Genomic DNA, 12771 nt, shown 5'->3' on the forward strand with positions numbered 1-12771 from the left:
AATGGAAGATGCTATTTTTTACTATTTGCTAGATGATATTTTTCAGTCTCAACAGCAGATTAAAAGTTTAGAAGATGACTCTGCAAAAAATATTTTTCCCCTTTCTACTGTTGCTTTTAACTTTCATTTTTCAAACTCCACCTTTTCAATTGTGCACCTGTGTTGTATGGGAAAACTATTAAAAGCATTCACATAAAAATTAAGTTAAAAGACATCTACAAACACAATACTATTTACAGCTGCTGTGTCACATGACCATATTTTGTACTAGACAATACCTAGACTACAAATTAGCCACAGTTCTGGAAGCAGTTCATAAGAAAAGAGCACTGCCTAGCAGAAATTAGAGCTAAAAAAAATCTCAAATTTCCCACCATCTGTAAACTGTGTAACACTGAGAGAAGCTTCCAACACAAATAAACAAGTCCGACCCCTTGAAAAAGGAAGCTCTTTGATTTTGCTGATGTATTTCCATTACTGTTTTATGCATAAACAAATGCATTTCCTGAAGGTAAAAGGGTCCAGTATAAATACAAAGTGTGACTGAATTCATCTTCAGGTTGCATAATGAATTATTCTACTTGACTATATACAAGAAAGACATTTGGAGCACTTACTGTATCATCTTTGAATACTGAATATGTGGAATACCACTTACTATAAAACCCTAAAATCCAACCAGTAATTTCAAGGTTCTCTATTAAATGATTACAGAATAACTTACCAAAAAAATGTTTTGTACAGTAATTAATCAATGAGGTTCTTACCACTCCACTTTATTCCTCTTGAAGTACATTTATAGGCAAGGCATAGAAATATACTTTAATATAGTTTATTAAAGGTAACAATAAATAACATTTTCATGTTAAAGACAACAATACAGAATTTGAAAGGAGCAATAATTATACAGCACCTGAATTTACAACTGCTTGTTTCAGGACATGAAACAATCCTGCCCACCTAAGCACTCTTAATAAGTGCTCATCTATTTCAGCAAAACTGTCCATATATTTTTTCCTTTTCCAAAACTGAATACACATTTTCATGCTGCATATTTAAAGCATCTTCAGCACCTTCTTCAGCAATGTGAAGAGACAAAGCATGATAAAAGGACACTAAATACTTGGCCTGTGGAAGAATTTCTCACACAGGAATCAAGGCAGTCTAAAAATACTCCCTAATGATGCTCTCTAAGGACTTTCTCACTGGCATTCTGGGTATCCAGGCTGCACGTGGCTCAGGTGGAAGGGATACAGGCTGCCACTTGTCTACAGGGATCCTAAGCTAGGATAATGCCTACAAGGCAGTACCAGAAGAAACACCTGAACTACATAAAGGCCTCCATGAATAGAGAAAGCACGAGTATGATCCTGAACTGCACTTCACCCACCCTACTCTAGGGCAGAAAGCCTTATGCTGAGACCCAGAGACAGAGCACAGATGCAGGAATCACACCCTCTGTACACAGGTGAAATCTCCCAATTCTCATATGTTTTATAACTACTAGTTGAAACTTAATTAGGAAGAATGAAATTATGATAATTATTAAGAAAAAATAATTTGTGAAGAACAAATGTGCTTCAAAATTCAGCATGTACTAAATAGTATTCCTTTAAACACTAATACATCTCCTTTTCTAAAAGGAAAGTCTTTCACCCATTTTCAAACTTCTACAAATCTAATAGTGGAACAGTTTGGACAGTATTTGATTTCCTTCTCTTCTGTTAAGGGCTGATTCAGACCAGCCTGCCAAAGGCTACAGCTGCAGCAAACTCCAGCTCATGGGAGCTGACAGGAGTTCATTTTTGTGACATAAACAAATATGGTATTTTCCAATTTTAATTGTGCACAATGTAACTTCTCTCTACTCTACAATAACAGAACCTGGAGTTTCTTGAAAATCAGTCTCTTTCAACACAGTAACAAAAACTGGCATATCCTTAGCCACCATCTCCCCTTTGAGGAAAAATTCTTTTCAAGAGAGAGACCTCAGATCTTAGCAGGTTAATGCTCCCATCTCTACAACTTAGCCTCCCTCAGAGCTGACAGCATCACCACTACAAAAAGATGAGACACACAAAAGAAATGTACAAAAAAATCCCCCAACCTAAACCCCAAACCATTATCTTTTACACACATATCACACAGCAGATTAGCACCACAATAACTGCCACACATAACTTGAACTTGCTTCACCCAATCCATTCCATTCCTTATAACCCAGATGTATAAAACATTTAGTATATTTAAAAACAGCTACACACAAAGCAAATTGGGACAGAGCAGTAATTTTTAAAAGGGCTTAATACATGCTAATGATAAGATATCTAAAGATGGATGCTTCCATTTGCATAAATATGTGCTAGGCATAGAATTTTCCTCCTCCCTGAGATGCTGTAACCCTGTGCATGCAGTTTATATGATAATTTTGTTAGTGAGAGAAAACCACCAAGATAACATACTGATTTGCAATGATAACACTGTTTCTCTTCACAAGATATATTTTTACTAGCTACTCAAAGAATTCTTGCACCACTTTTCACATCATGTTGGGCAACAGCACAGTAGAAATGCTTTATTCTCTCTATGCTAAATTCTTAAAAGCAAGAAATGTACACAAATCAGTAAGAAGCATTGTACATTCTTTCAATAGTCATGGCAATAATTGTAATTAGAATGAATAAATTAAAAGCCTCTTAGAATGAAATCCATCTCCTTTTCTTTCCAAACTAAATATTTAGTCTGCTGCTTTGCAAGTAAGAAAACCTACATATCTAGCAGGTTAGAACAGGAGCTATACCATGTTGTCCATTCTATGGTTCTAAGGTTTCTCATGGATGCCTACCTTTTTGCTGCTGGTGTTACAGTCTCCTTTCTGCTTCCTGATGGAGAAGGTAAAGAGCCACTTGGTTTCTTTGGTAATACAGTTCCATTGTTAACTGTAGTCCTTAAAGGCAGGGTTTGTACCAGTGGTCTTGCTGTAAAACAAGTGTAAGATTAAATCATTGCCTTCATTTTCCTTTCTGTGTTTTTTCTTCAGCAAACAACACTAGAATATTTTACATTTTCCATGTAGTGTGCCATTTTTGTGTCACTAGGGCCAAATTCAGCATAAATGAGGGTTTTAACATTGAGGAATTAAAAAAATATATTATTATTATTCATAATAATAATACTAATAGTCCTATCAAGTGAAAACTCTGTCTTAGGTTAAGGAGCTTAGTGGCAAGCACAAAACTAGTTGTTGTACTCAAAACCAATCCTGCTCTGTCAAAAGAGCATCAGTCTCTCGCCCACCTGGATAGCATCCAGAGGAGTGCGAGAAATAAAGACAAGTTGTCATCTCAGAAACTCCTGCTCTTCATCCCTCAGTCTTCTTGGAGTTTTTACACAAGCAAATTATCTATTAAAATTTTCTACTTCCCCCAAAAAGTCTTTTTTCAAAGAATGTGGGCTTATGTTTGACAGAAAGGATTTGTTCAGAAAAAGCTACTGAAATCAGCAGAAGAGTGAAGGTAATAAGCTGGCATTATCTACCTACATTCTTCTGATCAAATGTTGGCTCAAAAAAAGATCTGTATGTCATAGCTGTAATTAACATTAGAATGACAGAAAAGTCCAATTCGAGTAGTTAGAAGTTAGTTGCAAAAACAGTGTTTAAAACTGCAAGCAATGAGTACCAACACAAATACTGCTGTGGATCATAGCCTTGAAACACAGACACAAACATGACTAGTGCTCTGTCTACAGCAGAGAAAAAGCTTGAATCACTTGAAATTTGCCAGGACTTTGTATTACAAGCCATTGTAAAGATGCCAAAAGCCTCTGGGTTCAGAGAAACACCACCCGAGAGAAGGCAGCAGTAGCCAGTCACTTTAGGAACATAAAATGCCATTGAACTTGGAGAGGATGGCAGGGAGAATACCTATGAAATGCTCTTCAAAAAAGATTGCCAAGGATAAAAGAAATGAAAGGCTAAGCTGAAGCAGTACCAATTGTATACAATTATAGGTCATATTGTAACAACATCTTATTGTAGCACTGACAGCAAGCATTTATTGACTTGTTCACCCTAAGTTTTCATGTACTGATCAAAAAGATAGATGTGAAAAACTGTGCCTTCAGAAGATTGTCAGTGCATATGGTCTACTAGAGAATGCAACTTGCAAGGCAAACTTTGTCTTGGAACTTTGTTAGAATACTTACTTCTTATGTATTTGTCATTTATTTGTTCAGAGGAGAGAAATTTAGAAAACAACTTATAAGGGAAATACAGAAGGAATGAGGCTTATTTGGCTTAGAAGAGTGAAGTATGACAGGAAAGAAAGTCAACAAAGGAAAAAAAAAAGAAAATTTTCTCTATGCTCACTGAGGGTGCCTTCCAGCCCTGCCTTCCATGATCTGTTTTAACTGACTAATACTCTCTTTAGAGTTTAAACGAAACATCTGAAGTTTACTTAGCTTCCCAAGCCTCTATTTTTTATTAGTGGATTCAGACATAATTCTATTTACTTCTCCTTTATTATTTTTTGTATATTAAATTCTTTTTACAGTTTTGTGCTGGAAGCTCTGCTGCTTGCTTCCTAATTGCTGCACTGCTGCAATTAATCCTTGTATAATCCATATGATTCTGTTACATTCTACAGAATCACAGGTAGCTACAGTTGAGAAGTTGTGGATCTGTCTCCTTGCAAGCTTTCTGTAGCTCACAAAACTTTAATGAACTTGGAGAAGACAAGTTAGAAAAGAAACTGAACTTAAAAAAATAAATTATTACAATATTTTCCTTATTTGTAGCTATTTTAAAAGAATGCCTACTAAAGAGTAGCAGGAGTGAACTAGCTGGAGTCTGTTTACTTTCCTAACCTTATGAAATTGAAACTAGCAGCAGCCAGGAATAAACCCTGCAATCTTTAACAGAAGTTTTGCTTCAGATCCAGCACCAATCCACAACCCACTCTTCTGGAAAAAGAGATTTAAATGGTCAGCTAGTGAAGAAAGCAACACCATGAAACTCTTGCACAACATACCGAAAAACTGTGCATTATTCAATAAATCCACTGTTTACTCAGGAGCTGTTTAGTTTTACTTACAACAGCTAACAGTGGTAACTGGCATCACAGTCACACAATCCCAAACTTGTCATTGCTGTTAGAAGTCAGTAACACACCATTACTGCTTTGTCAGTAATGTTTATTTTTGAAGTTCTGGTGCTTCAAGGTCTTACCTGTGGTAGCAGGACTGACAAGTTTATCAGCCTCAGCAGCAGCTTTTTTAATCATACTCTGATCTATGGATTAATAGGGCTGTTAAGTTTACAAACAAACCAACAATTGCAAAAGGAAAGAACAACAAACACAAGTAAAACAAAGGCAGGAAGCCATACTGAAACTCCACCAAGTAGTAGAATTAAATAAGGAAAGGGAAAAAACCCAAACAACTAAACAAAAACTCAAAACACCATTAGGGAAGGAGGTCCACAAATGGACAAGATAAGCCACTCCCTTTCCATGATGTATGCTGCTTTTAAGCTGCTTAGCTCAAGAACACAAAGACTGAAAAGAAGCTCAAGATTTTTCCATTATAGATTTGAAAGTCTGAAACTTGAAATCTTTAAATTAATTTTAAATCTGAGGTACTCAGAAAAAATGAAGGCATTTGGCCCATGAAGATTCTTGTTCCAGACTTTATACAGTACTGGGGTGATCCTGTTTTTCCAAAGGCACAGACCTCCCCCAACACACACACACTTAATCCTGATCCACTTCATCTGTAGATCAAATGATAACAGCAGCATGCAGTATGCTTCAAGCCCCAGTTTGCATGGACACAATTTCTGTGACATTCAGTGGGATCAAAATTCCACTTTTTAAAATTTCAAATGTGGAATTAGTGATTAAACAATAGAGGGAGAATAAACACAGATTCCATGCAGCCCAAGGGGTAGGAGAAGCCACCACTCCAGCTCCTCCCATGTTTAACAAAGCCCCTCTCCTAAGAGTATCCATCAGAAGCCTTCATAATGCTTCAAACTAAAATTAGTCTTATGCTAAGTAATTGCATATAGTTTTTTATAAAGTAGTTGTGCCTATTAAGGAATAATAGGTAATTATGTGAAATAGATAATATTTGACAAAACAGCTGGGAAAAAAAACAAGTGTTCTGAATACTTCAGATTCTCTTTCATGTTTATAATTCATGTTTAATAAGGTTGACCATACACTAAATGATACAGCTGATGAACAGCAAAGTGAAAGTTGTTCACAGAAACAGTCACAGTACTGAGCTTCTCCAGAAATGAGGTGGGTTTTGTTGGCAAATACCAGGACTCATTCTGGTAATTTGCAATGGAAGAGCAATTGACATCTGTAGTCCTCCATTTACCTTACTACAGTAAAAGTTCTAACACTGTAATTTCACATAGACATTAAGAACCAGGCATGCAATACATACATTAAAAAAACCTCCAAACCACACACACACACAAATCCCACAAACAAACAAACAAATAAACAAACCAACCCCTACAAAACCAGCCATAAAAGACAGGGGAATAGGCTTACAGCAGCTTTTCTTCAATGTACATTGAACTATGGCTCTAATGGTCTGTCATGACCAAGAAAACCTCTCCTGATTTAGAGTTGAACTCTGCTCACAGAATTCATGAAAATCTGGTTTGCATTTTGCTAAGTAAAGCCAGCAGGCATGAAGAACAGATTTGGTTACAACTCAGTAATAATTACTAGACTTTATTTCCTCTGTGCATCAGATAATATCTATTTTAGAGGCAACATGAAGCCTCTTAATCCCTTGTAAAACCAGATTTGATGGAACATTTTAACACAGTAGAGGCTATCTTTAGTAACATTTAACTTATCTGATATTTTAATTTTTTCTCAATAAAAGAAAGACAAAATAAGAAGATTACAACAGAAAGAGAAGAGAACATGAAGACAAGATCTCAGATACTTAGTGCCTATTCCGTCTGACAGCTAACATGAGACACAACCAAGTCATTATTTGGCTCTGTAATTCTGTCCCTTTCAGCTTCCCTCATCTCCTGACACAAAACTTTGTAATGAACATGACATCTCAGTTCAGCAAATTAAGTAGTTCCTACCAAGTCTGTTAAATCAGTGACTAGAACTAAATACTTGTGTAAATAAATCTGTCACACCTTGTACTCACTGGCTCTGGCTCTGCTGCTCTGGAACATGGTCAGGTAAGAAGCACAGCTCTGCCTTTCTTTTATAGCTGAGAAGCTGGTGTTGTACCATCTCCTCAGTCATGTCAACTCTGTGCTAGCTTAGAGCTCTGTCTTACGTCTGCATGATCCACAGACACTGAAGACATTCTAAATTAAATTTTAATTACATTTTACTTAAGTTTAATTCATTTTTTAGGATAATAAACCTCCAACCTATTAGGAGTTTCACCCACAGAAGACAATGTCTTCCATAAAGAGTTTATAAAATACCTTGATCAGAAGTAAGGAAGTGGTAGCAATGGTTAAATGTAGATCATGGATTAAGCATTAAGAAAATGCAAATGCTTTGCTGTTTCATGTAAACTGTAGAAGGTTCACAGATTTAACCATCTGGATTTCTATGTGTTCTTTTTACCAGGTTGAATTTCAAATGTATTTGTTTTAGAGTTTGATTTGTTGAATTTGAATATTTCAAGATCTAATGAACAACCTATTTTAATACATATGAAACACTCATCGAACTGCACTATCTATTTTACATCTGTCAGAAATGCAAACCTTTGGTAGGTCCTTTCTTGTTCTGCATGGCCTGCTGCTCCTCCGTGATATTCAAGCGTCGGACCACATCGGCAAGGGCAGATTTGAGCAGCTGGATGTCATCTTCCTGCATCTGCACACGCTGCTCCAGAGAGGCAATGCGATCTGTGACCTCCATGCTGCTCGCAGCAGAGGCACTGTCATCTAAACAAAGCAGCAGGAATAAAAAGCATTATCAATAAAGGATAGACATCCAGAAATACCTTATTCAACTGGCTGCAGGTAAAAACAAGGCTTTTCTCAAACCTGATGACTTCTTGAGGAAGAAAGTTTTTGAGCAACCAAAAGGAAGAGATGGAAATAGAAATAAATAAATAAAAGACACATACTCAAGTAAGATGTTATGATGAGATTGGCTTCAGGGCCAGTTGTTAATTGGGTTCCACTACCAATCATGTGCATGTCAGAACTGCAGTGATCAATCATCACCCTTCACTGTTGTGCTCAACACAACATTGTGACACTGCTGGCCATTCACATAGAGAGCTACACATTTTCTGACATGCTACACACCCCTCCAGAGCTTTCTGTCTCATACAGGTCATAGAGACACTTTACAAATACAAAAGTAACAGATAGGCTTACACTTTTCCAAGCTACCATACACAGGCTGAAGAACCTTTTTTATTGACCCAATCTGCTAACCCCTAGTTTATACCAGCAGCTTTGAGAACATTCCCTCTAACTGAAATAACAGCTTAAATAATTTCAGAATTACTCAGTAACTATACTCTAAGCATGCAAATTATTAAAAGGGTCATTACTTTGATACAATTCACCCATTATTTAGAAGTAAACCATAGAAGCTTCAAGACTGCAAATCCATGATGAGGACTACACGTTCTTTCCACTCAAAACTAGTAATAAGAATATTTTTGCTAAATGAGCACTTTTGTTCCTACATAGAAACACTGTCTCTTTTTACAATATTAAGTTAGGAGAAATAAAAAGAAAGCAACATCAAAGACATCAAAGTCAGTATCAAATAGGGAAATAATGTGTAGTTTTTCAAGAGAATTACAAAGATTTATTTAAAGTTTTTGAAACATAAAAAAAAGTTAGGTACTAACTTACTGGACAATCTTAAGTAATGTTAGTCAAGGATCATAGCTTTCAGCTCATGATTTAATAAGTCATACTGTAGCAAAAATGGATATTTATGCTGCTATCTGCAAGCATAATTGACTTCTCCCTCATTCCCAATGCAAGCCTGTAGCATTTATTTCTTCTGCTAAAGCTGAGCTCTCTTTGTGAAGAAGGTGGTATTTGTTTTCATTTCTTGTGTTCTTAATTCTCCTCTGTTCCAAACCAGAGTTTTCCATTTCTTTTGTAAAAGGGCACAATGTGAAAGTTAAATGGTTTGTGTGAAATAACTCCTCTTGAATTTTAAAACAAAGTTAAGTGCTCAAAAAAGGAAAACAACCGTTTCTGAGTACATCTAAAAGCACACCCAAAAATGCTAATGCATACAAACTTTTAATCATAAGCATCTAGCATGGCAATTAAGCATGGCATTCGTTTATTTTTTTTAAATTTATTCATCTCCAAACCACTCCAATACAGACTGGTTTTGAAATCTGTTCATCAGATCAATTTTGGCTTCCTCATCTCTCACACCGCCAATAGCTATCTGTGGTTATCAAAAGCTGAATTAGAAACAACTCAGAAACAATGTAACAATATTGACAGTCCATAAATAGCTACAGACTATTATAGTTTATAATGCTTGTTAATTCTGTTATACGATTTTCAGACCTTATTTAAAATATCACCATTAGGATATTATTAAGCTGAATATAGTAGCAATGTAAGTATCTTGTTCTGAATGAACTAAATCAGAACTCAAGCTCCTGAAAAATATTAAAAAACTTTCCCCATAACAAAACTTTCCAAACTTTGGCCTAATCAGACTTGTGCTCAGCACAGGACTCTGTCCTGTAGCTATTACAGGTAATTAGTCCCCAAACTCAGATTAGCAGCTATGCTGGCAGCAGTAAGAGCTGCCTGCAGAACTTAACCTTTCCTCTACAAACAAAAGCCCCACGCTGCTCTAATGACTTTACACTTTAACTCAGCTGGAAATAACATGGATTAGCATACTGGACAATAGGCAACCAAATCAAAAGCTTGATTTAACCAATACAAGCCAAATTCAAACTTTAGCCATTCTGCTAAATTCAGTATCATCAGGAATAGTTTTCCTCTGAATTCAGTCAAAAAGAAATAGCCAAATCCCAAAACCAGGGCAGTAAAGAAAACCCAAGGGAAAATCAGTTGGTGTTGAAATGATCTACCCTTGCTACAAAAGAAAACATCCTCATTGAAGTATCCATTTCACTAATTTTTAATTGTGTAGAAACAGTAATTTTGCCCAGGCATTAATCTTCAAGTGGTAAATCAGTGGCACTGGTTTATTTACAGTCCTGTTAGAAATCACTCCCACTAATAACTATCAAGATGTACAGTTCTCTCCCTTCTTCCCCCATCTGTCACTGTGACTCTTCCCCTCACACTCTCACTGACCAACAGGCCCCAGCAAACCCTTTCTTGGACACAACATCTGTATCTTCCATTGTCATCATTCTTGTAGGATCCTGGCAACATAACCCTCATCCTTGCTGTAATCTATAGCTTGTTTGGTTTTTATGGTGGTTACTTCACTGGGTGCAGTTTCCTTCCAAGGATGAAGAAAAAAATAAAATTTTAACCGCTTTCAGTAAGATTGCAGCTGGAGACAAGAGTGCTTATAGTCCAGTACCATTTCACTTTACCTCCTCTTTGCATGCATGTACACGTAAGCTAGAAAACAGGCACAGAATACAACAAAACTACATTTTATGAAGAATGCAAAGTTCAATTATAAAATAAGCAGAACCTGTTTGTTATGCAAGTTGAGGGTGGAATGTTTTTGCCATTGAGATCATTACATCCCAGTATATTGAGCAATAAAGTTGCACCTTCAACACAGCCAAATAAGTGAAATGGTACAGTATCAGAAGAGAAAAAAAACAATTAATGCTATAAACTAACAATACAACAATGAAAATGTCCCTGCAGATGTCACCTACTCTGTCCACACAAGAAAGAGTGGTATTGTTAGCCTAATTTGTGACCTGCCTCTGCACTGTATCATTCATCCTCACAGCAAAGGACATTTGCAAGGCATATTTTAGCACACCTTTGTAATGAAATTTGGAAAGGCATATGAAGGAGACTGCAAATCCAGACAAATTGCCTTCAAGTATTAGATCTCCTTATCAGTCACTACCACCCCTTTCCCATGGATGGGCAGAACAGACATCACACCCCCTACATGGACAGCATCAATAGCACAACATAATTAATCATTACCTTTTTTCATTAATGGGAAGAAAAAGGACTTTACAGTGAAATTTATGCAACATGTTTTTACAAACCTGAAAACCTGAGTCACTTTCTACAATGTTCATTTCTTTTTAGCAATTTTAAGGCAAGTCTAAATCATTGTCTCAAACATGTGAATCATAGAATGGTTTTGGTGAGGAGGAACCTTAAAGATTTCTGCCCACCTGCAATGGGCAGGGAATTAATCTATATCTCATGAGATAAATGCCACCTACAATGTCCAAAATTAGATAAAACAATGAGGTATCAATTCAGATGCCTCATTTCTCATTGCAATAGGCATTGTGGTAAAACTTGGAAAAAAGAGTAATTTATCATTTTTGCTTTGCTGAGATTCTGCAAGTTTCAAAGGGAAGGCAGCAAAAAAGGGGAATGTACTGCATGCCTCTCTAAATTGTCCAACCAGCTAATCCATGATCTCATAGATTGGAAAGATTTCTTATGGCAAACTAAAAGACAATACTGAGTCAAATGATTAATCTGCTTCCAGAGTGTATTCCAGTTTTACAGCAATTTAGTACTTGAGCTTAGCCAAATGTGAAGAAATAGCTGAAGCAAAGCCAACAACAGGATGTGTATGCTGTTTACAAAAGTGATTTCACTACTATTTCATTGTATGTAAGCTAAAGCTAAATTACATACTTACACCATTAGTTAGAAGGAAGTCTATTAGATGCATACTGTTTTCTATAGAAAAACCTAAACCTTCTGAAAAACCTAAATCTTACCTGTATGCTAATGTGTATGAAATAATTAAAATAGGACTTGGCATTCTCCCACTTTATTAAATATATTTCACCTTTGCATTATGCAGACATTAATTTTGAGGCTATCTTGTCCAGTTCAGGCCACAGCAGTTGGCCATGCAGTGGAAATATTAGGCACTGATTCTCAAAAGACTGGCAAACAAATTTGAGCTTACTCAATCTACATGGCATATTTGGAGCACCAATTAACAAGATAAAACTGTACATGAAGTACTTCCAAAACTGATTGCAACTGTGGTTGCTAGACACTTTCTTTATAATACATTTTAAAACTGGCATCTCTAAGCCTTTGCAGAGTTGTCCTTGTGTTTAGACACTCTGCAGGACATCAGGAAACAAAATGCAAACCTTCTGAGGACAGCAAATGCCAGCAGTGGTCTTTGGCAAAAACTAAAGATAACCCACATTACGGAAAACATGGCAAGGGATGGCAGTGGAAAGGCAGCATCACCCAAACACAGAGCAGCTCTTCTTCTAGCATAAAGACATAGATTGTGCCAGCAAGCCTCAATTGAGCTCAACTGGCAGCTGAAAGATTTTCTGTCACTGAGAGATTTCATTAAGTGTATCACGTTCTCTACTTGTCCTGAAATCAGTTGGTACAAGTATTTACATTCCTTGGAAATAACTATGCACTTCAGGGCCACTACTACAGCCTTATGAAAATGTACATGGACAGAAAGGAATTCTCCACCCTCAGCATGCAGCTAACTCTATAGCAGAACACAGCAGCTGCTGAGAAAGACATGCCATCAAAGGAGAGAGAAAGTTAAAAACAGTAGTTATGAAAAAATAAGCAAACAAAAAAAAACCCAC

The 12771-nt window shown here is 36.5% G+C and overlaps 1 protein-coding gene across 10 annotated transcripts in view; it reads right to left on the reverse strand.

Annotated features, from left to right (window-relative positions):
* The window catches only part of EML1 (EMAP like 1), a 121772-nt gene that overhangs the window by 44132 nt on the left and 64869 nt on the right, over positions 1-12771 (reverse strand). For 6 of the 10 annotated variants that reach the window (XM_074542361.1, XM_074542360.1, XM_074542359.1 and 3 more), the window contains exons 2-4: positions 7766-7948; positions 5228-5290; positions 2846-2978 (exon numbers count right to left, since the gene is read on the reverse strand). In XM_074542361.1, coding sequence (XP_074398462.1) covers positions 2846-2978; positions 5228-5290; positions 7766-7948 — 379 coding nt within the window. The remainder of the gene's footprint in view (positions 1-2845; positions 2979-5227; positions 5291-7765; positions 7949-12771) is intronic. The other 4 variants (XM_026791137.2, XM_014264490.3, XM_005483203.4 and 1 more) reach the window with 1 other exon arrangement.

This window comes from Zonotrichia albicollis, chromosome 6, assembly GCF_047830755.1.
Source record: "Zonotrichia albicollis isolate bZonAlb1 chromosome 6, bZonAlb1.hap1, whole genome shotgun sequence".
In the NCBI taxonomy this organism is placed as follows: Eukaryota; Metazoa; Chordata; class Aves; order Passeriformes; family Passerellidae; genus Zonotrichia; species Zonotrichia albicollis.